General features: G+C 50.6%; 4 protein-coding genes across 16 annotated transcripts in view; 2 read left to right on the top strand and 2 right to left on the bottom strand.

Annotated features, from left to right (window-relative positions):
• The window catches only part of TESK2 (testis associated actin remodelling kinase 2), a 126,405-nt gene extending 124,588 nt beyond the window's left edge, over positions 1-1,817 (top strand). For all 5 annotated transcript variants that reach the window (XM_074334636.1, XM_019749378.2, XM_074334637.1 and 2 more), the window contains one exon: positions 140-1,817. In XM_074334636.1, coding sequence (XP_074190737.1) covers positions 140-861 — 722 coding nt within the window. In that variant the 3' untranslated portion in view covers positions 862-1,817. The remainder of the gene's footprint in view (positions 1-139) is intronic.
• On the bottom strand, positions 1,722-5,305 carry TOE1 (target of EGR1, exonuclease). 2 transcript variants are annotated; one of them, XM_019749379.2, is made up of 8 exons: positions 5,172-5,305; positions 4,269-4,417; positions 4,141-4,181; positions 3,897-3,993; positions 3,609-3,767; positions 3,083-3,342; positions 2,726-2,885; positions 1,722-2,644 (listed from the first exon to the last, which is right to left on the bottom strand). In XM_019749379.2, exons 1-8 carry the CDS (start codon positions 5,221-5,223, stop codon positions 2,027-2,029), a joined length of 1,536 nt encoding a protein of 511 aa, XP_019604938.2. In that variant the 5' UTR covers positions 5,224-5,305; the 3' UTR covers positions 1,722-2,026. The 2 variants fall into 2 exon arrangements, with proteins under 2 accessions (XP_019604938.2, XP_019604940.2); XM_019749381.2 differs by lacking the exons at positions 3,897-3,993; positions 4,269-4,417 and having other exon boundaries at positions 5,172-5,297.
• Positions 5,222-12,784, top strand: MUTYH (mutY DNA glycosylase). Of its 8 annotated transcripts, XM_074334633.1 has the most exons (17): positions 5,366-5,494; positions 8,173-8,291; positions 8,384-8,461; positions 8,614-8,734; positions 9,294-9,442; positions 9,532-9,571; positions 9,693-9,766; positions 9,905-9,946; positions 10,029-10,289; positions 10,370-10,467; positions 10,550-10,694; positions 10,775-10,838; positions 10,992-11,183; positions 11,288-11,424; positions 11,509-11,658; positions 11,841-11,882; positions 12,592-12,784. In XM_074334633.1, exons 3-17 carry the CDS (start codon positions 8,459-8,461, stop codon positions 12,721-12,723), a joined length of 1,650 nt encoding a protein of 549 aa, XP_074190734.1. In that variant the 5' UTR covers positions 5,366-5,494; positions 8,173-8,291; positions 8,384-8,458; the 3' UTR covers positions 12,724-12,784. The 8 variants fall into 8 exon arrangements, with proteins under 8 accessions (XP_019604933.2, XP_074190732.1, XP_074190729.1 ...); XM_019749374.2 differs by lacking the exons at positions 8,173-8,291; positions 8,384-8,461 and having other exon boundaries at positions 5,222-5,494; positions 10,029-10,100; positions 10,176-10,289; XM_074334634.1 differs by lacking the exons at positions 8,173-8,291; positions 8,384-8,461 and adding an exon at positions 6,268-6,417 and having other exon boundaries at positions 5,364-5,494.
• Positions 12,785-13,318: 534 nt separating this feature from the next.
• Positions 13,319-15,124, bottom strand: HPDL (4-hydroxyphenylpyruvate dioxygenase like). Its single transcript, XM_019749344.2, has one exon. The coding sequence runs from the start codon at positions 14,725-14,727 to the stop codon at positions 13,507-13,509; it is 1,221 nt and encodes a 406-aa protein (XP_019604903.2). The 5' UTR covers positions 14,728-15,124; the 3' UTR covers positions 13,319-13,506.
• Positions 15,125-25,578: the final 10,454 nt, after the last annotated feature.

The following is a 25,578-nucleotide window of genomic DNA, read 5'->3' as shown; positions in this document are numbered from 1 at the left end:
TGGAATATTGCCTCCTTTTTGTTGAGTCTGTTTTCTCATTGGTGAAATTAAGACAACAGTATCTATTTTGCTTTCCCAAGTGAAATCACATTTGTTATGACTAGTGAAAGTAACCCTGACTTGATGCACTGTTCTTCAGGAGTCTTGGAGAAAGGACCTGGGGTGAAGCGACTGAGCTCACTAGATGACAAGATCCCTCCCAAGTCCCCACGCCCAAGACGTACTATCTGGCTGTCTCGAAGCCAGTCAGACATCTTCTCCCGTAAGCCCTCACATACAGTGAACGTCTTGGACCCCTACTACCAGCCACGAGGTGGTGCTGCCCGCACCCCCAAAATCAATCCTTTCAGTGCTCGCCAGGACCTCAAGGGTGGCAAGATCAAGTTCTTTGACCTGCCCAGCAAGTCTGTCATCTCCCTGGTATTTGACCTGGATGCACCAGGGCCTGGAACTTTGCCTGTGGCTGATTGGCAGGAACCCCAGGCCCCACCTGCCCGCCGGTGGCGTTCTTTGCCAGGTTCACCAGAGTTCTTGCATCAAGAGGCCTGTCCATTTGTGGGCCGAGAAGAATCACTATCTGATGGGCCCCCACCGCGCCTCAGTAGTCTCAAGTATAGAGTAAAAGAGATCCCACCATTCCGACCACCCGCCCTACCAGCTGCTCCAGCTCATGAGGCCATGGACTGCTCCAGTCCCCAGGAAGAAAACGGTTTTGGGCCCAGGCCTGAAGGTGCCAGTCCATGCCTTGCAGGTACCTCTGAGGAGATGGAAGTAGAAGAAGAAAAGCCAAGAGGCTTGGCTCCAGTCCCCTTCTCTATCTCAGGCATAGGCCTGAAAACCCAGGGAGAGCAGGATGGGTGAGAGGGGTTAATCCCTGCCTCACCTTGGGGATGGACCTTCAGCCACAGGGCCCCCCTTGGTGCATAGCCTTGACTCTTCCCTGGGGTCCACAGAGCAGGCAGGCTAGGCCAAGCCAGGCTCAACTGTGGGCTTCCCAGTGCCCACTGGTGTGTATGAGGGGGAGACAGCAGTGAGAGGCCTTCCTAGTTAGGGCCAACAGCTGATAAAAAGCCTTGGAAATCCAGCAAGGAGCTCTGGCTCCCACCTGACTCCCCAATGCACTTCCGCAGACAGGACCAGATGACTCCTAGTTCTGGTGTGAGCTGGCAGGCAGCTATTACCCCAGGTTCTTCTCCCACCCCAGGTCTGTCTTTTGCCCTTTCCTGGGGCATATAAGCTACTAGATGGAACCTGGAACTGACCAGGAGGCCGTAAAGGGCATGACTATATCTCAGACCTGAAGACTGGGGTGCTTCTTGCCAGTTATGTCTAAGACACTTGAATAATTGCTGTTTGCACTTACTGCACGGTCAGACCATGTCACTACATTTCTATGCAACGGGAAGGCAAGGCAGCGTGGTGGTCATGGCTCTAAGCTAACCTATTCAAGGATCTTTTCCAGTTGATTAATCTATTTTCATATTTATGAAGGAGTCTTAATGTTCTGCCCTATAAGACTTTCAACCTTGTGGTTGGGAGTGGGGCTGGTTTTGTAGGCCCTAGGGCCTGCTCTATGTATTTGTCAACATGTGATACACCCATTTGGTTAAATGGTTTTATACATGGACTGATTTTCTTCTCTCCCTGCTATGGTTGGAGCTACCGGAACAGTCTGTCTTTACAGAGCTGCAATAAGAAATAACCAAAGATGAAGCTGGTCAGATATTTTCATAACTTGTTTCTGCTGATTTTTTTTTGGTAAAACTTTCCCAAGATACTTTTCAGATTTAAAAATAAATAAAGTCGGTGTTACAGGTGGTCCGCTTTCTTACTTGCGCCCTTATTCCTCAGTCTCTGGGGTAAAGGAGAAGGTCCAGGAGCGATGCAGCAGTATTTGTCGGGAGCCCCACCTCCCCAACTCTGTAGTAGTTGGGAGTAGGACATTCACAGGCCAGAGGAACCAAGACCCCCTCAGTTCCACCCTGGGCTTCTCTTCCTGGGCTCTGGGTGCTAGGTGGAAGTTGGGTCAGCTGCTGCCCCAAGCCAGCTTCATCTTCTGGTTGTGGGCTTTGGAGGAACGGGAGAACTGGCTCTTGGCCACTGTGAGGGGTACAGCTTTGCCACTCAGGTACACCTTGTTGTGGCATTCAGGTAGCCAGGGTCCAGAGCTACAGGGCTGGGGTCCTTGGTTCACTCCCACATAAGCCATCACATAGCCTGTCATAAAGGCATCGAAGCCAGCCCGATGCAATCCATCCCCAGGCACTGGGTTAGGGCTGGCCTGACTCCCTGGCACTTCTAAGGTAGCCATGTCAGCTGTTTCAGGCCTTGTTGCTTTAAGTCCCATCTCCAAGTCATTTTTGTGACCTTGCTCCGAGCTAGGTTGTTTGCTAGTCTCATCCTCAGCCACCTCCTGCTCATCCGTTGGCTTGAGGCCATCCCCACAGACCTGCTTCATGGGAGGACCATCCTCAGCTTCCCCAGACGTCTGTTTCCCAGGCAGGCGCAGCAAAGCCCTCCGCCGTTTCTCCCTCCGCCGTCGCCGTCGCCGCTTGTCCTCCATGGCAGCCTCATCAGTGTCAATGATAAGGTCAATATCATGGGACCGAGGACACTGTGATCCCAGGGGGCACCAGCCATAGGCCTAGAGGTAGGAAAGAGGCTTAGAGAGGGGTTCAACACGTCAGGACCTCCCCTCTCCCACGAAATGGACAGGTGCTCTCACCGAGAAGTTGTCACAGACACTGGTAGAATGAGGACGGTGGATTGCAGGGGGCATACAGCAGCGGTAGTCAATATGGGCCCTCATGCTAGAAGGATAGCTGCAGAACTCCAGGAGAAGGTGTGGGCTGCCAGCTGCCCGCTGCTTCCCATTTTCCCGCTCACTGCAATAGTGCAAGAAGGTATTGGTCCAGTAGCATATAAGCTCCATGAGAACAGGGGGTTTTGTCTGTTTTGTTCACTGCTGAATCCTCAGCACCTAAAACAGTGCCTGGCACATAGTAGGCGCCCAATAAATATCTTAAGTGAATGAAACAGGTTTACACCAGGTCCCACCCCTTTCACTTAACCAGTCTCTCACCATTTCCGGAAGGCATATTCTAGATAGGAGGCCACAAAGCGGGCATGAAATTCAGCAGCATATTTGGTGTCATAAATGCCAGCTGGGAACATTTCACATAGGTCAGCGGTGAAGGTTCCCAAGCTCTCCGGCAGGTGTGCATAGAAATTCTGGTATAGGAACACCAAGTCTATGAGACCGTTGTGCAGGATCAAGGGCCGGCGGGCCCGGATTAGCTCCAAGAACAGTGTCCTCACTGACTGGCTCTGGCTCTCATCACCCTGGGGGGGGAAAGAAGGGGTCATCGGGAAGGACGGCATGCCCTAGGGAGCTTCCTTTACAGGATACTTAACCCAAGCTCCCCCACCTGGAAAGCTCTCCCTCCCTGCCCAACCCAATGCTATTGACCCATGTTTCAGTCTTGTTTCCCCAGCCCTGTCTCTAGTGATGCCCTACACTCCCGAAGAAGCAGGTTTTCCCCAGGCACTCAGCCCAGGATGTGGAGAAATTAAGTCACAGAGGGGCAGTCTCAAGGCTGGAGGCCTACCTTGTCATTGCCCTTGTGGTATGGGATACCCTGGGCATACTGCCGGTTGAAGTCAAAGCCATGCTGTACCAGGAACTGCACAGACTTTGGTTCTATGACATACTCCTCCATGCACAGCAGGGTCAGATTGAACACCTGGACCAGGTATGAGTGTTCACCCTAGGAGAGAAGGAGGGTCTGCTACATCAAGACTTGTAAGAAAAAACCTCACACCTGATGTTCCCCAGGATCTCAACCCTGCTCCCCACCCAGCCACAGACCTGGGCTGGGGGTGAGATCAGCCCATACCTTGTCTGGCTGCTGCTTGAAGCAGGCGAGGCCCAGGGAGAGGATAGACCGGGTCCTGGCAGCATGACACACGGCCTTGTAACGATCCTCGATGCACCTTGGGGTTGGGTTTGGGGGTGACTGTGGCTGCGAGTAAGCCTCATGAAGGACCCAAACCACCCAGAACTGCAACCTCCACTCCAAGGTTAAGGTCTTGACCCCCCACCCCAAGGCTGGAACTAAAGAGATCTCAGCTGATACTTACTGGTTCAGCAAACTCTTCCTGTCCCCAAGCCCACTCAGTTCCTATGGGTGGGTAAAGGGAGAGTTGAGTTAGGTGCCCAGCACCAGCGCTTTCACAGCCACCTGCCCTCCCTGTTCCCCAACCCTCACCGTGTCCACAGCCACGAAGCTAGCTGTCTTTATAGCCAGCAAAAGGGATGGCCACATCTCCTTGAAGTTGTCACTTTGCACATCCACCACGGGAACCAGGACCACTAGCTCCTCCCCAGGTTTTGTGCTTTTGCTGACACCACCTGGGGCTAAGGAGGAAGATTAGGTAATAACGCTCAGTCAAAGGCTGGGGGAACAGATCCCAAGCTAGACCATGACTTGCGGGTGGGGGTCATTTTCAATGAGGGCAAGAAACGGCAGCTTTCCCCTCAAGCCCTTGTATCAACCATGCTCTACACACAGGCCTTGCTTAGCGAACAGTACCCTGAATTTTGGGAGAGAGCCGGGTTTTCCGGTGACTTATGTGAGACTTTTGGAAAATCATTTCTCCCTCAGCATCACAATCCGTAGAAGTGGAAGGTTGGACTAGATGATCTGTGAGGTTCTTTTTCCCACGTCCTGCAGAACTATTTGGCAGGGGTTGAGAATTTCAGTTTTAATATCCCATTAGGCTCCATACTACTGTTTCCATGGTGCCCTAGCAGCTACAAGCAGCAGTAGCATGTAGGCCTGTAAGTATGATAAATAATGCTTCACACCAGAGCTTCCAGTATATTCCACTTTCTTTGGACCACAACTCCTAACCTGCCCCCACTTAAAAAGAGTCATGAGCTCCACACTACATCTCCCGACATGCCCCCATCCACCCTGACTATGCTCCCAACGCTCCAGGCTTTTGCAGCCCGAGCCGCAGAGCACACCGGGACTTGTAGTCTCCTCGTGGCTGGCTCAGAAGGAAGAGGCTCGTCCTTTGAAACGTGAAGTCGATTTCTAGAAGGCCCGAGGCCTTCCTCTCCCCCGGAGCGCACAAGCTTTTAAGGCGGCCCCTGAAAAGCCACTCACCGTCAGAGATTGCTGGCGCTGAGGTTGCGCCATCGTCACTGTCGGCGGCCATGACACCGCGCGTCCCTCGCCTGAGTATACTGTGGGTACGCAGAACTTCCGCTTCGTCTTCTGGCGCGACTCCTGTAGTCGAGGATGGGGGCCGGCCCTCGCCTCGCGAGTCGCTGACGGGTCGGACTTCCGTTCAGACCTCCCGGCTCTGGCGCGGAGGAGTCGGTTCCGAGCGCGTTGGAGCCCATTGGCTATTGCTGGCCGACTCGTCGCCCGGCGTGGCCAGAACCACGCCCCCTAGCAAACGTTGGGCGCGGGACGCAACGTGGGAGGTAATTATTTCTTCGCTTACAACCCGCCCGGGTCGTGGGTTGTGGGTTTGTGCTGTCCTCATCCACACAGCTCTGGGGTGTGGGTGAGGGTCCCCGAGAAGGTGGCGATGCCGGAGCTAAGCTTAAAGCACGCATACAAGTTAGGCAAACATAGGGAAATGTGGGAGGAAGAAGGATATTCTGGAAGTGGGCAAGTTCCTTGGGAGGATTGAGCTCGCGGCGTTCCAGGAAGTGAAAGAGGCAGGAGGAGGACTTGAGAGGAGGCCACAGAGGGGTTAGAGCGGCTTCTAGCAGAGAAGCTTTTGAATAATTCAGGCAGGTGATAATGAGGACTTGAATTAAGGCTCTGGCTGTAGGGACAACAAGGAAGGGATAAGTTGTAAGCAAGTACCATGTTTCCCTGAAAATAAGACCTAACCAGAAAATAAGCCCTAGCGTGATTTTTCAGGAGGACATCCCCTAAACATGAGCCATAGTGCGTCTTTTGGAGCAAAACAATATAAGACTCAGTCTTATTTTTGGGGAAACACGGTAGGAGGTATGGTTGACTTGGAGTAATTGAACATGACTCATGCTACGGTGAGGGAATTGTCTCTACTAGAGACCATTCCTTTCCCAAGAGCTCCTGTTACCATCCTCTTGGCCCACTGAGGACGCTCAATCCCTTCTTCTTGGTTATTCACTTTATAGTTCATTTTCAACCTTTTACTACCCCTCATCCCATTAATTTAACAAATGTTTATTGTATGCAACTTATCTGGCACTGTGCTCAGCTCAGGGGACACAACAGTCAACGAAAGAGACTCAGTCCTTGCTCTCATGGAGTTTTACAGTCAAGGGGAAGTGGACACTGATCAAAGAATCACAAATAAATGTGAAATTGCAATTGGTATAAGAGCTACAATGGAGAAGTTCAGAAGAGGGTAAGACCGGAGGGATCTGATTTGGGCATTTAAGTCAAAACGTGAAGAAGTAGATCTTAGCTAAAGCATAGGAGAAGAGTGTCCAAGTAGAGGAAATGGATTGGGTGAGGCTTCAGGGTGGACAGACCCTTGGGGGATTGCAGCATCTATTTCAGGCAAACATGGCTGAGCATAGGGATGGAGGGGATGAAGCAGATGGGACCCTGGAGCTGTATTAAGAGGATTGGCTTCAATTCCAAGAGCAATGAGTGTGACAGCCAAAGTCCTCCAATAGCCTACAAGGAACTTTGTGATCTGTGCCCCCCACACTCTTTACCTGTCTGACCTTATTTCCTACTACTCACCCCTTCCAAATTACATTCTAACCACACTTGCCTCCTTATTTTACAAACACACCAGGTTCCCTCCTTAGGGCCTTTGCACTAGCTCCTTCATAGGATGTCTTTCCCACAGGTATCCACGTGGCTAACTTCTGCTTCAAGTTATTGGTCAAATATCACTTTAAGCCCCACCTTGACTACATTCCTTAAAATTACAACCTTCCCCCCCCCATTTCTTATCCCCTTCCCCTGCTTTACTATTCCTCTTTATACTAGTATTTATCGCCAAATATCCTATATAATTTACTTTTGTGTATTATTTATTGTCTGCTCCCATTAGAATATAGTTCCACGAGGGCAGGAACCTTAGCTGTTTTATTTAGTGAAGTATTCCAAGTACCTAAAACTGCTTGACACATAGTAGGCATTCCATAAATGTTTGTTCAGTGTTAATGGGAAGCTATTGAAGTAAGAAAATAACGTGATGATGTTTTACTCTATGGAGAATGGATTGTAGAATGAATTATGGAAGTGAGTGCATTTGGTAAAGGAAGTTTGACTATGAAGGGGAGAAAGGGGATCTTTTGGGGGTTGGGATTGAAGGAGCAGGATCCTGAGCTTGGACAATTTAGGAGAAGGGACCACTCTTTCATATAATGGGGGAGAGGAGAAGGAGAGTACAGATGGAGTAAGTTTGTTGTACATTTATTTTGTTTCTCTGAAGGAGGAAGCAAGCTCTTCTGATGAAAATGAGTTGATGAAGTCAAAAGTTTGAGGAGAGAGTTTGAACCAGAGGCTTAGCAGGGACTGCAGTACAGCAGAGTGCAAGAGTAAAGGCTCTGGAGGCAGGTCTGGGTTGGAACAGACAGAATGCTTAATCTCTACAAGCCTCAGTTTCCTCATAACTAAAATGGAAGCAATACTAGAATATACCTAATGGAGTCATCAGTACATTGAGTGAGAAGTCTGGTAAAGCACTTAGCATAGGGTCTGCCATGTAGTAAGCATGCACTCACTGTTACCGTGTTTCCCCGAAAATAAGACCTAGCCGGACAATCGTGTGTCGTTTGGAGCAAAAATTAATATAAGACTGGGTCTTATTTTACTATACTATAAGACCCGGTCTTACATAATATAATATGAGACCAGGTCTTATATTAATTTTTGCTCCAAAAGACGCATTAGAGCTGATTGTCCAGCTAGGTCTTATTTTCGGGGAAACATGGTAGCTACATTTAGCTATTAGAGGAGAGGTATCCAGAAGTAAAGTAAAGGAGCAGTGAAGAGCAACCTGATGCTAATGGCCAGCCAGCTATGGTTTTCTAGATCAGGTAAAGACTAGGAATAAAGACAGTTCATCTCTCCTCCCCAACTTGCCATTTACTCTCAGGCAAATCTTTTCCCCTCTCTGATCCTTGTTTTCTCCTTTCTATAGAATGAAGTTTTGGATTAGATGACTGCTAAAGGCCATTTCAGTACAAATGTCCTATATCTCCTACCCACCCCCATGCTTCTAGACACTGCTCAAGAACCCCTGTCCACACACGTGTCACAGTAAGCATCAGGGATACACAGGTGCTCCCACACAGGAAGCTTTGATCCTTGACCTAGCCCAGCCTCGCCTCTTATTTTGTGTATGTCTCCAGGACTATACTAACGCCAGTCCCTCTGAAGCCACTTGGAGAAGCTCAGCCCCTACTGGTCATACCTCAGTGTCACAGATGGTCAGTAGCAAACCCATGAGCATCTGGAGAGTTCTTGAGAAAAGCTAGACTTCATGCGAATGGTGTAGAGAGCAAGGTAGCTCCACCCCTGCAGGGCCGAAAGATTCAGCCCCATCATGACTGACGACTTTGGCCTGGCCTTTGTGTTCTAGACCATCATGAAGAAGCCACGAGCAGCTGTGGAAAGGCGTTGCAGGAAGCAGGCATCCAGCAAGGCGGGAAGGAAAAAACATGCCCTCACTTGCAGCCAGGCCAAGCCCTCTGCCCCTGATGGTGAGGAGCTCGGTCCTAGCCAGGGACTCTGGGCTGGCTTCATTGGCCATGAAAGAGTGCAGATTCAAGCTAGGAAGGGAGCATGGTATATATCAAGGCATTAAGGAACTAATTAAAGATCTAATTCTGACTTTGCTGTGTGACTTGGAGATAATTGCTCTGAATGGTTGCTTTCTTATAAGTTACATGGAGCAATACATGCATTTCCTTCCTCTTGTGGCTTGTATGGGATCAAATGAGTTTATTAGCCTGAAAATATTTTGTAATGGGAAAGTCCTGCACAAGCATACGTTATACTTGGCTGAAATTGTTGAATTTTCATTATGACCTAGAGACAAAGGAGTCAGCATACCACTTGGGAAAATTAAGGCTAGAAACTTAGCTAAGGCTATACACAGCTAAAGAATTCTGGTCTTACTCCAGGTCCAAAGCTTAAGCAAGGACTTGGGGGTGGGGGAAACCCTAAGTGGGAGCAGACTTCAGCCAGGCTGCAGTGCCCGTGGTCCCGGGTTCACAGCCTGTGCAGGGACAATTCCTGAGTTTCCGGAGGCCCCCACAGGCCTGGCTGAGCCGCAGGAGGAGGTGGTATTGCAGGCCTCTGTCTCCCCATACCACCAATTCAGAGATGCAGCTGAGGTCACAGTCTTCCGGGAGAGCCTGCTGAGCTGGTACGACCAAGAGAAGCGGGACTTACCCTGGAGAAGGCGGGTAGGCAGACAAGGCACAAGAATTGCAGGGCGGGAAGCTGCTTCCCAGCCCCTTCCACACTAACTCCCCATCTGGGGTTGCATTGGCAGGCAAAGGGCGAGGTGGACCTGGACAGGCGGGCGTATGCTGGTGAGTACATACCCTGAGAGCAGAGCCACTTTGATGGGATGCCCTCAGGTCCGGGGTCAGAGGCTGTGGGCTAGGAGCAGGGCAGGTCAGCAGTGCCCTCATGCCAACCCCTTTCCCCCAGTGTGGGTCTCAGAGGTCATGCTGCAGCAGACGCAGGTTGCCACGGTGATCAACTATTATACCCGATGGATGCAGGTGACTTCAGGGAAAGAAAGGGAGGGTCATGGGCCAGACCCCAGATGAGAGCCTGTCCTTTGAGATGGGGATAAAAAATGCTTCCTCTACCTCTCTCACCCTTGACCTCATCTCTTTTTGGCTGCCTTCTGGCTGTAGAAGTGGCCAACACTGCAGGATCTGGCCAGTGCTTCCCTGGAGGTGAGAGCCACCCTAGGGTAGAGGAAATGGGAATAATAGAGGACTGACTGCTGAGCTCTCTGACCTCTGACCCCACCCATAGGAGGTGAACCAGCTCTGGGCTGGCCTGGGCTACTACTCTCGAGGCCGGCGGCTGCAAGAAGGAGCCCGGAAGGTAAGGCAGTGGGGCAGGCTGGGAGCCCCAGGGCCTCGGGTGTCTCCTAACCTTGAGCCTTCCCACCCCAATCAGGTGGTAGAGGAGCTAGGGGGCCATGTGCCACGTACAGCAGAGACTTTGCAGCGGCTCCTGCCTGGTGTAGGACGGTACACAGCTGGAGCCATTGCTTCCATTGCCTTCGGCCAGGTGAGCCCATGAGCCCACCCCCACTTGGGCATGCCCACCTTCCTCCAGACTAGGCTGACTCCTGGCCTCCTCTATGCCAGGCAACCGGTGTGGTGGATGGAAACGTAGTACGAGTGCTTTGCCGTGTCCGAGCCATTGGTGCTGATGCCAGCAGCACCCTTGTCTCCCAGCAGCTCTGGTAGGATATTGGGATAATGAGGGATTTCAGGAAGGGTGCCTCCAAACAGTCTTTGGATCACAGCGATGTTCCCTTCTTTTAGGAGCCTAGCCCAGCAGCTGGTAGACCCAGCCCGGCCAGGGGACTTTAACCAAGCAGCCATGGAGCTGGGAGCCACAGTGTGTACCCCGCAGCGCCCACTCTGCAGCCAGTGCCCTGTGCAGAGCCTGTGCCGGGCACACCAGAGGGTGAGCCATCTGGGGAAGCGGCAGTCAGGGGTCCTAAGGCATGACCTCTGCACCATGATATCCTGCTCTATGCCTCTCAGGTGGAGCGGGAGCAGCTCCTAACGTCACAGAGCCTGCCAGGCAGTCTTGATGTGGAGGAATGTGGTAAGTGCCAGCCTTAGCCCCAGCGCTTTGCTGCATTGCCTGTGGAAGCCTCATTCCAATTCATCCTACAACCTGAGTAATATTCTGCAGAGCTGACCAAGGCCTGCTCTCTGGACTTGGTACCTAAGCCCACTTGGGGATCTCTGTTCCCAGCTCCCAACACTGGGCAGTGCCAGCTGTGTGCGCCTCCTACAGAGCCCTGGGACCAGACCCTGGGAGTTGCCAACTTTCCCAGAAAGGCTAGCCGGAGGCCCCCCAGGGAGGAGTGCTCTGCCATCTGTGTTCTGGAGCAGCTCAGGGCCCTTGGGGATGCCCGAATTTTGCTGGTGCAGAGACCCAACTCAGGTATCTGGATCTTGGGAGTGCAGGGCAGTGTCATAAGCAAAAGTGGAGAGATGGAGGAGTCAGAAGCTAAGGCCCAACCCATACCTGGCTGCCCTCCACCTCAGGTCTGCTGGCAGGACTGTGGGAGTTCCCATCTGTGACTGCGGCACCGTCAGGGCAGTGTCAGCGCAAGGCCCTGCTGCAGGAACTACGGAGTTGGGCCGGGCCCCTCCCAGCCTCCCGCCTCCAGCACCTTGGGCAGGTGAGTGAGCAGTGGAGGGGCCAGGGATGATGCTTTTGTGGCCACATGCACAGGCCTGTTTCAGCCCCTTGGCCCTCCCCCCAGGTGGTCCACACCTTCTCTCATATCAAGCTGACATATCAAGTATACGGTCTGGCCCTGGAAGGGCAAACCCCAGTGACCACACCATCTGGAGCTCGCTGGCTGACCCGGGAGGAGTTTCACACTGCAGCTGTCTCCACGGCCATGAAAAAGGCATTACCTTTGTTGTCTTTGTTGCACTTTTTTGTATTTCCTACATGTTCTGCATGAACCTATTACTATGTAAACAGAAAAAAAACCCAAAGGTGCTGGGGTATGAAGTTGAGGCTAGAACACAGGGCTCTGGCTCTTTGGGGGAAGATGCCAGCCTTGCACTCTCCCTCTCTCTTGGCTAGGTGTTCCGTGTGTATGAGGGCCAACAGCCAGGGACCTGCAAGGTGAGTTCCCTGGCCCTCACCCAGCCATCTCTCCCTAGGCCTGAATCCACAGGTTTTCAGTAAGTTAAGTGACACACGTTTGGGTGAACATTGTCCATTCCAGGTTTTACTGGGATGAGAGGAATAGTTCTTGACCTGGAGACTGGGATCTAGGTGGAAAAGGGACAAGAGCAAATGATGGAAATAATAGTGTCACAGGTGTGTGAAATGTTTGTACTAGATTTTGTGGGATATAAGATAGAGGGCTTTAGTTCTATCAGGGAGGCCAGGATTCAGAAAGGCTGCTTGGAAGAAGCAGATGGTAATCTGGGTCCTAGAAATAAATAATTTTCTCCAGGTTTGGGAGGGGAATCAGCAATAAGGCTGTTCTTCCAGGCCCAGCAGAAGTGGGAGTAAAGGTGGGCACAATGCAGTCCACAGGGTGAGGAGCCGTGAGCGTTTCTTTTTAGGTGGAGCTGTCAGCAGGGCCTATCCAGCGAGTCGGCTGTGAACACCAGGCCACTGAAGCATTTTTAGATGGAGACAGTCAGATTTACATTTGAGGAAGATTAGCCTTTTAGAGAGTTGAAGAGGCAGATCCTGGAAATAGGTTGGAAGCCTTATTATAACATTCAGGCTAGAGCATGAGCTAGATCTGCGGAGTGAGGGGAGGGGTAGAAGGAGAGGATTCTTTGCTGCCCGCTCAGTGCCTTATTCGGCTTCTGCACAGAGTTCCAGAAGATCCCAGGTGTCTATTCCAGCCAGCCGGAAAAGACCCAGCCCAGGCCAGCAAACCCTGGATAGTTTCTTTCGGCCCCATATTCCCACTGATGCATCCAGACTCAACAGTGCAACCCAGTGATGCCTCTGGAAGCCCCCAATCCTTGAGAATGCTGTTTTTTAATAAAGTGCTTATTTTTGTAGTTGTTTTGGAGACTTTCCACCCTCTCCCTAGCCCCCTTCCTCCTCACCTCCGAGAGACCCAGAAAGTGGTATGAAGTCCTGCTTGGTCTTGTCTTCCACTGGCTGAACTCCCAGCCTGCCCTGGGCAGATGGAGGAGGGTGTTCTGTCCAGAGTGATCTCCCTCAACCCCTAGGAGAGAGGGAGGAGGCAGCTGCTGGGAGTCTCTGCCAGTGGTCGACACTTTACACCCTTATTCCAGGTCTCTGCTCAGCTCTGATTGGCGTAGTGGTATCGCTCTTGAGCAGGCGGTTGGGATCAGCCCTGACCCATTTCCTTCTCCTCTGTCTGCTTTCCCCCTAAGAAGGAAAGCAGAGGGGAGGATTTGTTCTGTCTTAAATTTCTACCTCAAATACAAAATCATTTATTTTGGGTTACATTACATATGTAGTGAAACAATACAGAGAAGCAAGGGGTTAATAATCATAAAATTGGGGGCAGGATAGAGGGAAATGGGATCAGAGAAGGACACAAAAGGAGGCTTCAAAAGTATTGGTTATGTTCTACTTCCTAATGGTGTAATTCCTTTATTCTTTATATCTTCCATGTGTATTAGATATAGACTATGTAAGAAACCTTTCATTCTTTTTAAAAAAAAAACAGCACCACAAACCCACCTCTTTGGACCCCAGTCAGAGACTGAACTTCTGGCAGGTACTGATGAGATGGAGGCCACACCTGCCCCTAGGAACAAAGCCTTTCACTCTGGGCCTCTAGGTGTTTCTCACTTCCAGCAGGCCCTGTACTGGACTCTCCAGGACAGGTGGCTGCACCCAACTCTGGCTCTCCTCGGGCTTTCTGGCCCCTGGCGTGTTGCTCCTCCACAGACTGCCACAGGGCCCGGATGTTGCCCTGGCCAAAGCCTGTGGCCCCCTGCCTCTGAATCAGCTCTAGGAAGAAGGTGTCCTCTGCGAAGAGGGACTTGGTGAAGACCTGAAGCAAAAACTTGCCTTTATCGCCATCTAGCAGGACTCCCTGTCCAGCCAGCCGGGTAGGCTCATGCCCTGCAGCTAGGATCTGATTTTTCTTGCCTGGCTGCCGGTAGTAGGCGTCAGGAGGAGTCAGGAACTGGCCCCCAGCCATCGCCACCCCTTCAGTGGCTTTCAAGATGTCCGGCGTGTACAGCCCCACGTGCTGCAGGCCTGGCCCCCTGTGCCGGGCCAGGAACTGCTTCACCTGGTCCTGTTCACTGGCTGTCCTTTGCAGTGACTCAGCCAGCACGAGGGTGGGGCCAGTACTGCCTGCAGGGGTCTGCAGGGCAGTGAGCCTCAGCCCCCCTTGCCCGGACTCTGCTGCCACCTCGAGGCCCAGCTCCGGATCCTCACCTGGGCTCAGTGGCAGGTGGTGAAAGCCTAGACAATCGCGGAACCAGTGCATCAGCGTGGGGGAGCTGCCGGGAGTGCAGGCCAGGGTCAGGTGGTCCACGTGGCTGATCCAGTCCCGGCCGGTTGCAGAGGGCAGGGGCCAGAAGCCGGGCAGGAAGGGTCCGCGGTAGTCGGCGCGCTCCAGCAGCGTCAGACTGAGGTTGCCGGCTGGGGAGCTGACAACAGTGTAGGTGACAGCACCGTGCGCGTCCCGCACGCTAACGGGGGGCACCAGCACGCTGCAGCCCCGCACCGCCAGCGCCTGGGCGGCTGCGCCGGCATCAGGCACGTCGAAGCACAGGTTGGTGGCGCTGGGCACGGCGTGACGCGGGTCCAGGCCATAGAGCGGCTCCCGGGTCCCCGAGCCCTCGTTCACCAAAAAGACCGCGTCGCCGCTGCGCAGGGCCAGCTGCCGCCAGCCGTCTGCCTCCCGCGCCGCCAAGGACTGGAAGCCGAAGATGCGCTGCAGATCCTGGGCAAGGGGCTGCCCCACGGGCACGTGGAAGGCAACGTGGCACAGACGGCGGACGGGCGCAGCCATGGCGGTCGGGTTGGTGACCCTGGAGTGCCCTTCCTTTGGGGCCGCTCACTTGTTCGGGACTCTAGGGCTCTGCGTCCCAAGCTGGTCGTCGGAAGCCGATGGAGTCCAGTTTTGCCCGCAGAACGCGTTCCTCGCTCTTTTCCGGAAAGTGGTCACAGACCGACCCCTTGGGGGCTCGCGAGTCTCTCTGCCGCGCCACCCCACCCTGGACATGCCTCGGGACCACCCGGTCTGCGCTACCAGTGGTGAAAACCACGAGGAGCCAGTGCTGGGCGGAGCGGGAGAGAGGAGGCGGAGCCGGTGACTTTGGGGCTGATAGTGCTTGACTTTGTCGCCGAGATTACCGCGGGGACCCCAGGCTGCTCTTCCCTGTGCCTCTGGCTGAGTCATACCCTTGGGCACTGAGCCTCCCTTCCCAGGCCTCCGGAGATCACAATAGCTGCCTTCACTCGGTGCCAGGCGTTGAGGTCTTATCCCCCCAACCTAAAAGCAAAGGGGATCAGCCCCAGTTTCTGGGAGGAGCCAGAATTGTCTCGTACCAGCAAAGAATTTCTTAGCAATTTTATGTTTTAACTTAAAAATTCTGGAGAATTTTGCTTTGAAGTCTGAATGTTCCTTTAAAACTTAAAAAAATATTTTAAGATATTTAACTTAAAACATTTAACTTAAAAATATTTTAAGTTACAGATTTTCATTCTCTCTCTCCAAAATGGTCCAGAGATACATATTGATATTATAGGAAGATAAACCATCTGGCTTCTACACACGTCTCTTTTTCTCTTGGGCAATCTCTCAGCTGCACCTATTTCTTCAACCCTGCTTCTCTCTCAGCATCTTTTACTGCTTTGTCCCAAGCAAGATTTGGAGGAAAAAAGCTGGTGGCTCAGGACCTGAAAGAAACAGCTGCATTGGTGTCCTATCTCCCCCTTCTAACCCTATTAGGACTAGAACTCAAGCCCTCCTTGCTGTTTGCAGTTTCATAACAGTATTGCAGCTTCATGACTGAGTATTGGGGTGTTTCTGGCTTTGAGACCCAGGATTGTGTGAGATCACTGAATTGAGGAAATTAGTTTTCTGGGACTTCAGCTGGTGCTCTTGAATGGCTTGGGAAGGGCATTCCAAGAAGGCCAAATGGCATAAGCAAAAGGTCAGTGAGGAATGTGAGCCAAATTCTCAGAGGAGCAATGGACCATAAGGCTTGGGAGGCATTCTGGATGGATGCCATGGTTCCAGGCATTGAAAAAGAGACTCATTTGTCAGGCAGTCTGACGTGATGACTTACAGTTGCGTTTCATTGGCAAGAGGGAGAAGGATGTGATCAGGAGATGGGGCTTAAGAAAAACAAAACAAACGAAAAAAACATGTGGCTGGGTATTCAGGCCTGCAGCCAGGAGGGCAGTACTGACACAGAGCCCAGTTGGCACCTCCATAGTAGAGGCTTCTCCATGTCCCTGGCCTCACCTTTCTTTGACTTGCTTATAGCTTAATAGATCACCCCCTGCGGCTTGAACTCTGACCATCCCCTGTCCCACCCAGTTCCCTGTTTTAGAAAATTACCCTGAAACTTATCATTAATACACTTGGGCTCATTGATCACAATCTCTATGATCTAGCATTCTTTCCAGGCTAATCCCATCATCGTTCTTGGGTTGCTGACTCCCCCAGAGAATCACATGGCCAGAGGGAAGGTTCCATGCAGACCCCCAAAACTATCATGTATCTTCTGGAGGAATGCCCAGATTTTCCTTTACCTCCAGCCAGACTGAGAATGTGAAGGCAGTTTTTGGAGGTGTTAACCCCCTGCCTTCTCATACCACCGGTGCTCTGATAATAAATGCTTATTCTACGACCCCACTCCTGTGTCAGTCTCTTGGCTGAGTGGTGCAGCAAGCATGAGCCCGGGACTCCTTTGGCCTCCAGTTTCGATACCAGAAGCTGGTCAGTTGTGGTGAAAGGCAAAAGGCAGTTGGTGCTACTCTGCAGACCAGTGAATTTGAGAACATGGGTTCCAAAAGCCGGACAGCCCTGGGTTTTTAAATCTACCTTCAGCACTCACTAGCTGAATTGACTTGGGCCAATTTGCTTAACCTCTCTAAGCCTTAGTTTCCTCATCTGTAAAAATAGGAATAATAATAGTACTTCATGGGGTTGTGGTGACTAAATGAGATAGTATAAGCTATAGCCTGGCAAGAGGTTCAGATTTTAGGCTGTGAACTTGGGCCTGGCTGTGTGGGGTCAGGGCATACAAAGCAGGTGTGGGGAGCATGTCACAAGGTGAAGGGCTATAGTAGGACCCAGAATAACTGGCACAGTAATGCTACTCCTCCCTAGGCCTGAACACTGGGGCAGGGGGAGGAACCAGGATTTGCTGGTGGATTCTGGTGGATGAGGCCCTGGGACTAGGGCTCTGTGAGGTCTGGGGCAGAATAGGCCATGATCAGGGCCTGGAGATAGAATAGGCTATCATGGTCAGGGTCCCAAGTGAGCAGCTCTAGTGACTCCAGGCCTTTGCTCCTGCCAAAGGGGTTTCCACTAAGGGACCTAGGTATGGACAGAGGGAGCAGATACAGGACCTTGGTCGGGATGCAAGGACATTGTGTCCCTCAAGAGCACTGTAATTGACCTTGACCCAGGGTACAGACTGGGCTCTAAAGAGGTCAATTGTGGGTACAGGTGGTTGTGGATGTTGGTCTCCCTCTGGGCTAGACTCCACGTCCTGCAGACCTGCTGGCATCTGGGCCATGACCAACATAGGACCCCTGTCTCCTTCGGGTCAGGACCATGGGGAACTTTAGAAAGATGGGTCCTCCTGGCCCCGACTGCCCTCCTGCTGGGACTATGGATGCTGAGGGTGGGCGCTCAGGTTGAGACAGAAGTGAACTGGGCGACACCACTGAGGCCCCTTTCTGCAGTGGCCAGGTCACTGGAGGTGGAGGCGGGGACTGTGTTGGGTGAAGGAGCCCAATTTGTGGAGCTTCATCCTTCCCACATCCCTCAGCCTAGACCCTGAGGCTAGCCAGGTGCACTGCCCCTCCAGTGAAATCCTGACCCCCAGCCCTGCCAACCTCTCCTCTCCCAGTAGGCAACAACGCCCAGGGAACTTGCAGCCACCTGGCTCCGCCCCTCCCAGACCCCGCCTCTCCCAAACTCCGTCCCCTTCCCCTCAGGACCACTGACCACTGGAAGCATCCACCTTCTAGCTGGTCTGGCCCTGCTCCACTTCCCCAAGGTTATTGGTCTCCCAGCTTGCCCAAGGCTTGACATTTTACAAAGAGTGGCTCAAAAGACAAAAGGTGACTTATTTTTTATATTGTGGTGCAATACATATAATATTTACCATGTTAGCCATTGTTAAGTGTGCAGTTCTGCAGTATTAAGTACACTCAGTATAGTGTAACCAGCACCATCATTCATCTACAGAACTTTTCAGCTTCTCCAATTGAAACTCTGCACCCATTAAATAATCTCCTACTACCCTCCCCCATCCCCCAGCCCCTGGCAACCACTATTCTACTTTCTGTTTCTATGATGTTGACTGTTCTGGGCACCTCATGTAATTGAAATCATGCAGTATTTGTGATTGCCTTATTTCACTTAGCATAATGCCTTCAAGTTTCATCCATGTTGTAACATATGTCAAATTTCAAGACAGTGACTTCTGAGTTAATTCCTGAAGGAAGTGAAGGAACTAAAGGAATGAGTGAAAAGGCCTTGAGGCAGGAATGGGGCAGGTGTTAGATTTAAAAGGCCAGTGCAACAGGAAGAAGATGGGGGTGGGGGCGGGGAGTAGTATCAATAAGGCAAAATTATTTTGGCTTTGTTAAACAAAATTCAAGAGTCAATTTGAAGATCTAATTGGCTTTATTAAAGGATTCATGAATTGGGCACCATCTCATCTGGCAACTCTAAGGTCACTCGGAGGGTTTGTACAAAATGGAAGGTTTTTATAGGAGGAAGAGTGGGGCAAGGGTGTTATTAACAAGAGAAAAGAAAGGATTATTTTTGGACCCAGACATCTTTTCTTTGGGTGAAGAGAAAGGGAAGGGTTTTTATCACGCAGATTGCCTCTTCTTTCTGTGTGGGGGTGGAAGATGGGAGTGGGGAGGGGATGGAGAGGACCTTTGACCCATTGCTTTACTAGTGCTTGACCAGAAAATACCAGACCAGTTGATTATGTTACTGGGAGAGTTTGCAACTGCTATTAGATCAGGAATTAAATCTAGGTTTGGTGTCATGGGCTTTTAGCATGAGTGACGCCATTTTGGGCCTATGGTTTTCTTTTTAACAACTCTGATTGAGCTAGGAAGCCATTGGAGGGCTTTGAGCTGAGGGGTGAGATGATTGGACTACATTTCTACCTTTCTGGCTGCTGTGTTGATAATAGGCTGACGGGGAACAAGGACAGATTAGGGAAGCCGTTGAGGAGGATGTTGCTTCTAACATTGGCTGAAGGATCAAGGCAAGATTCTGTGGGGGAGGGACTTTTTTTGGGGGGAGGGGAAGTGACTTTTAAATTGAGACCAGAAGTGTCATGGTTGCCCGCTCAGAAGTCTGAGGCATAAGGGAATAGAAGTCAGAAAGTTTACTTAAGAGAAACCCGGGCAGAAGAGTTGCAGGGGGCAGGGTCTAGAGTGGACAGCTGCCAAGGGTTTCTGTTTACCTGGGGTTTTATAGTATTCTCTAACCAGGATGTAATTTGCTTCGCCTGTAATGGAATCTTCTTCTATAGTGTTTGGCTTTGTCCGTTGGGGTGGGGGAAGGTGCAGTTAAACTTGTTACCACAACCTTTGCATATGTTATGTAAATCTAAATTGGAGCCACTCCCCTCCCTGGAGTCAAAGGGCTGGTTCTTGTTTACACATACCTATCTTATCAAGAAGGTAGAGTAAGAATTGACTAGGTGAGGGACACTTTTCTGTGTTGGAGGATGGGAGTGATGTGTTCCAGATGGAGGGCAAACTTACCCAAAGGCTCCCTAGATTGGGAGCTTCTTGGAGAAGAAGTGAATTTTCACTTTCATAGCCCTAGGGCAGGGCCCCCTACTGACACTCTGGGGGCCTGTCATGCAGGGTGTTATGCAGGGTCTCTGGTCCCGCTCCCCACATAAGAACGCAGGACACTGTAAGTCCAAAAAGGAACACCCACGGAGCCATAGATAGGGGAGTCATACCACTATATTCTCGCTGGTGGCTGGATTGGAGACACAGGAAGCAGGATCCACACAATCTGCAACCTGCTACCCACTTCTCTGCCAACCAATCTCACTTGCTAACTGCAATCCGCTGTGCGAACTGCAACCGCTCTTGCTAGCTGAGCCACCATCTTCTTGCTAGTCACCATTTTCTGCTAGTGTAGCCACGGCAGTTATATTAGTGGCCAGTGGCTCACTGGTTACAGCTGACGGCCAACTAGCCACAGCTGATGGCCATCCAATCACAGTTGATGGTCATTTACTACCCGAGTGAGCAACTTTCCACATGAGGCCGAGAGCCTAGAAACTGCACTCCTGGCTCTGTCCCCACAGCCAATCACTCTCCCCTTCCTAAAACAATCTTGCCTTGGCTTTCATAACACCATACTTGCCTGGTTTTCCTCTGGCCACATTCTGTCTCCTTTTCCCACTTTTAAATGTTGGTACTGCCCAGGGCTTTGGTTGCCATTTACATGCAGTCAATCCCCACATTTATATCTCTCTTCCCAATCTTTATTCAACTGCTTATCTGCCGTCTTGACTTAGATGCCCCACAGGAATCTTAAATTCAATACCCACAACATTGTCCTCCTTCTCATGCTGCCATCTCTGCAGCTGTCCCTCTGCTCTCCAGTGGTTGTAGCCAGAAACCCAGAAGTGCTTTTTGAACCTTGCTGTCCCTCAACCCTCACCTCCAGTCAAACACCATATCCTTGCCCATTCTATGTCCATAATATCTCTTAAACCATCACATTGCTCTTCACCCCCCTGCACCACTCAAGTGCAGGTCCCCACTGTCTTTGCACCACCTGGACACTGCAGTGACCTTCTAATTGCCTCCTTGGCTTAAGGTTTACTAGTCTCCAAATCTGTCTCCACCCTGCAGCCAGAGTTAGCTTTGAGAAATGCAGATCTGATTATGTTACTGTTCTGCTGAAAACCCTTTCCTAAGTTTTGATTGCACTTAAAGACAAAAAAAAATCTTGTAGCTGGTTAGGCCCTGACAACATTTCCAGCTTTTTTCTCTTTTTTTGTCACCACTACCTCACTCCTCCATACTATAATTAGGTTCTTTCTTTCTTTCTTTCTTTCTTTCTTTCTTTCTTTCTTTCTTTCTTTCTTTCTTTCTTTCTTTTTTTTTTTTTTAAAGATTCTATTGGGCAAGGGGAACAGGACTTTATTGGGGAACAGAGTGTATTTCCAGGCCTTTTTTCCAAGTCAAGTTGTTGTCCTTTCAATCTTAGTTGTGGAGGGCGCAGCTCAGCTCCAGGTCCAGTTGCCAGTTGTCAGTTGCAGGGGGTGCTGCCCACCATCCCTTGCGGGACTCAAGGAATTGAACAGGCAACCTTGTGGTTGAGAGCCCACTGGCCCATGTGGGAATTGAACCAGCAGCCTTCGGAGTTAGTAACATGGATCTCTAACCGCCTGAGCCACCGGGCCAGCCCCCTATAATTAGTTTCTTAAACGTTTCATGCTCCTTCCCAGTCCAAGCTTTTGTCTTTGCTGTTTCCTCCTGCTTGGAATACTCTTTCCCTCCTGCCTTGATCTGGCTAACACCTTCTTAATCAGTAGGTCTCAGCATAACTTTAACTTGCATGACGATGCCTTCCAAGACCCTCCCACCCCCAAGACTTAGTCTCAGTGCCTAACACAAGGGTTAGCACAGGTTGAGAGCTCAATATTAATGAACCCACTAAAGCATCAAGGGCCAGGTGGGTGATTATCAGACTGCGCAGTTTTTCACATGACCTCTAGGTGTCACCCTTGGCCTCAGTTTAACCAGGTCTTGGCTGGGGACCTACAAGGAGGGGTGATGTGGGTGCCTGACCTGGCCCACCCATCCTATAAGCTGGGAAGAGTTATGGAAACCCAGCTTGTTCTACCATGCCTTCTCCATCTACGCTGGCCAGCTGCCTTGATAGAGTGACGAACCTTCCCTGTTTTCCCTAGACTGAACTTTCAATGCTCCCAGGATGTGGAACTCTCAATCCTAAAACTGGGACAATCCCAGCCTAATTGAGAGGGTTGGTTACCCAGCCATGGACAGAGTGGCCAAAATACCCCATGTCTGCACCAGGCTAAGGTCTAGACCCAGCAGAAGAGCTTATCTTCAACCCAGCCAAGCCCCTAACAGCAACACCACTGGTGGGCTGACCAGGTAGCCTGGTGGTTGTAAGAATTTAGGGAGAGAAAGTATATATACTTTAAATGAATATAAAGAGACGTACCGGGCCAGGCACAGTGGCTCAAGTGGTTGCAGCGCCACGCTCCTAACGCCGAGGTCGAGGTCGGGGGTTCCCCATGCGATTCCTACATGGGCCAGTGAGCTGCGCCCTCTACAGCTAAGATTGTGAACAACAGCTCTCCCTGGAGCTGGGCTGCCCTGCGTGGGGGACCCATGACCAGGGGAACACAAGGCTTATAATACCAGGGAGCTGTGTCCTACACAACTAAACTGAGAAACAACGGCTTGAACCAGCGTGGGGGGAGGAGGCAGAAGAAAGGGGGGGGATTATCCTTAAAAAAAAAAAGACCTACCTATGTCTGACACTAGCTACTATTTAATGAGTGCCACTGGGTGTTTATATTATTTATATTGTTTTTAATTCTCCCAGAAACTCTAAGAGTACAGATTATTCCCCTTTCAGAGATAAGAAAAATGAGACTTGGAGAGGTTAAGTGACCAGCCCAAGTCACACAGCTGTTAAGTAACATGGTGAAATTCAACTACAGAGCTCTTTTTATTTTCACTGAATCCACAGCCTGGCCATTTCCCTCCCGCTTTGGTCTTCATTTGGGAGTCCCAGAGGTGTGAGTAGGAGGACTGAGGAAGAGGGCCTGTGATCAGGCCTGGAGGGGGCGGTCCACATAGCACTGACACATGAGTGTCCACACGTGAGTGGGCTCTGCCACCTGGAACAAGGTGTGGACATAGCCTGGGGACCTCTGGGGAGGCCCCTTCACAGGCTGTCATCCTGACACCAAGCTGTGTCCTCATTGAGCAGCCAGGGCTGTGATTCCCAGAGTCCAGAGTGAATCCAGCCAGCTCTTATCTGATTGCAAATGGACATCTGGACATGGGAGAGGCACAGGGGAGGAGCCATCAGGAGCTAGCCATAACCTAGAGGGACAAGTGAAGGGTGGGGGGATGGGTGGGGGCTGTGCCAAGGGTCAAGCTCAGCACAATGCCTTGCCCAAAGTTCAGTCTCAGAGAATGGTTGCAATTAAAAATATAGCCAGCCGCCTCTCGTACCTAGAGATATTGTGAGGCTGAGTTTTATTTTTGCCCAGATGGATGTTTAAGAACTCAGCTGCTTTTCAGTATTAAACAAAAGTTGGTTGTGTAAAAGTATGAGCAGAGGACTGACTTTGGTTGTGTAGTGATATGGGCAGAAGTCTGATGGACAGGGCAGTGATCAGAGCCTTAATGGGCTTTCATTGGTTTGGCAGCCAGATGTTTGCTCCGCAGGAGGTATAATAAGCCAGACTCTGGGATCTTTTACGTTAAAACACAAAATGCAGACATTCCTCTCTGGCAGGGAGATGCTCTGGGCCGTTCAGTTTCACTTTATTTATTCGGTGATATACAAAGACTTTATAGTACAAGATCTATCCTGGGCCATCTTGGCCCCATACCAGCCCACCCCCTGAATCTGGTGTGGCCTGGTGCCCTGTGGCCACATTCTGCTCTGTGGCTCCACTCTGCCAGCTAAGTCATCAGGTGGAACTTGAGTGAGTCCCCACCAGGGCTCGACCATGTTTATGCTCTTCCCTATCTGTCTTTCCACCTTGAGAACTGGGCCTTGTACATTCTATGGCAGGTTAAATCTAAGCTGGAGAGGAGAGAAACCACTGATTAAGCTGCCTTATACACTGGACTCCTCTGTCCTTCATGCTGAAAATACCTAGTGTGTTCCAATTGGTACTAAAGGGAGGAGGAATTTGTGAAACAGTCACAAACCGTGTACCATCACAACTGATGTGGGACCTCTTGCCAAGAGCTCATGGAAGACAGTGACCTGGTGCAGTGGGAAGCACATGACTTTAGAGTCAGACAGAATTGGGTTCTGCTACTTTCTTGCTGGGTGACCTTGGGAAAATTATTCAACCTCTCTGGGTCTTGATTGCCTCAACTGATAAGTATAATAATAATGTCTATGTCACAGGTTTCTTTTGAGGTCTAAATTTGTTGATCAACGTATATAAAGCCCTAAATCTGGTATATAAAAATATATTTATTGAATGCTTATTATGTGGCAGGCCACGTAGGAATGCTTTATAAGTATAGTATGAACTCATATCACCCTATGAATTGTGTACTTTCATTTTGCTTTAGATGCAAAACAGACTTGAAGAGCTTGAGTAACTTGAGTGACTTGCCCAAAGTCACAGAGCTGGTAAATAGCAGAGCCAGGATTTGGACCCAAGCAATCAGGCTCTGGCTCACACGTACTTAACTACCAACCCATGATGCCATATGGAGTAAGGCTGAATAAAGAACAGCTACTATGATCATAGTAATTTAGTATTAAGTGCTTTTTATATCCATGGTGCTAAGTGTTAATTATTAGCATATTTGGATGCAACGTTTATCCTTTTTGTTTCTATTTTTTCCACAGCCATGGCAACAAAGGGCCTTGTACTCGCTACAGCAGAGTGTCCTGCCTTTGTCCGATCAAGCCTGGTCTCTGTAAACAACAAAAGATGTGGCCACCCAGCTGCCTATCCCTGCCCCCACCAAAGCACCAAGGGCGGTTGAGGACTCTCCGAGTAGACAGAGCTAGGAAAGCAGCAGACAGGTACAGATCAGCAGACCAGGAGCAGGGCTCACAAAAGAGAGGTCATGCTTAATAAACCTGATTAATTTCTTTGAGTGGCAACAATGCAAGCAGACGGGTGAAAGGAGGGACAGTAATTCATTCTGATTCCAAGGCACAGGAGTGCAGCTAAAACCAACATAGAGATTTTGTGGAGATGCTGCTGGGGTCTGGAGGGGTCTGATGAGGCTCAGCCTTGGGGGCAGCCAGAAGGAAACTCAGGGTATTACTCATGGTGACCTAGTGAAGAGGAAACCCCGAGCAGGGACAAAGCCCAACCTGCCTAAGCCATCTAACCAAGACACAACTCTGACCAGGAGACTGGCCTGTTAGTTCTCGTCCAGTGTCTTCCCACCACCTAAATATGATAATAATGTGGATGATATTAAAACAATAATGCTGCATTTATTTGATACTTACTGTGTATAGGGTACTTCCCAGAGAGGAAACTGACGTAGAAAGCTTAAGTAACCTGCCCATTCACACAATTATTAACATACAACTGGAACTCCACCCCCGTCTGCTCTCACAGGCCCTGTGCTGACCCAACTATACTTCCAATCCATTTGTAACTGTTTAATGGTGCGTCTTTTCCACCAGACAGGAAGCCCCTCTGTAGCAGGAATCATAACTGATTCAATCTCTTCTCCTTTAGCCCTCAGTAGATGTTGGCGATGTTGAAGCTTTTCCCTCTGAACACTCTCCCTGGGTGAGCTCATCCATGCTTTTGGCTTCAAGTCCTACCTCCTGGAGGAAGACTTCTAGAGAAGCATTGTGGTTGACTTCCTAACCTCTTTTCCACCCCAAATGATTAGTCTGACCCCATCGTATTAATTCCATCCT

The sequence above is a fragment of the Rhinolophus sinicus genome, linkage group LG06 (genome assembly GCF_036562045.2).
Source record: "Rhinolophus sinicus isolate RSC01 linkage group LG06, ASM3656204v1, whole genome shotgun sequence".
NCBI lineage: Eukaryota > Metazoa > Chordata > Mammalia > Chiroptera > Rhinolophidae > Rhinolophus > Rhinolophus sinicus.
Note: the sequence above shows the minus strand (reverse complement) of the source record. Positions and strands in the feature narration are given on the sequence as shown.

What these genes read in the sequence shown, in the direction of transcription:
- TOE1 (XM_019749379.2), bottom strand. Translation starts at nt 5,223, where the DNA reads ATGGCCGCCGACAGTGACGATGGCGCAACCTCAGCGCCAGCAATCTCT. An exon ending in GCTTCGTGGCTGTGGACACG is followed by an intron (nt 4,182 to 4,268) that starts GTGAGGGTTGGG and finishes ACCCACCCATAG; the next exon opens with GAACTGAGTGGGCTTGGGGA. An exon ending in AGGAAGAGTTTGCTGAACCA is followed by an intron (nt 3,994 to 4,140) that starts GTAAGTATCAGC and finishes CCCAACCCCAAG; the next exon opens with GTGCATCGAGGATCGTTACA.
- HPDL (XM_019749344.2), bottom strand. Translation starts at nt 14,727, where the DNA reads ATGGCTGCGCCCGTCCGCCGTCTGTGCCACGTTGCCTTCCACGTGCCC.
- MUTYH (XM_074334628.1), top strand. Translation starts at nt 5,222, where the DNA reads ATGACACCGCGCGTCCCTCGCCTGAGTATACTGTGGGTACGCAGAACT. An exon ending in ACTTACCCTGGAGAAGGCGG is followed by an intron (nt 9,443 to 9,531) that starts GTAGGCAGACAA and finishes TTGCATTGGCAG; the next exon opens with GCAAAGGGCGAGGTGGACCT. An exon ending in GGACAGGCGGGCGTATGCTG is followed by an intron (nt 9,572 to 9,692) that starts GTGAGTACATAC and finishes CCTTTCCCCCAG; the next exon opens with TGTGGGTCTCAGAGGTCATG.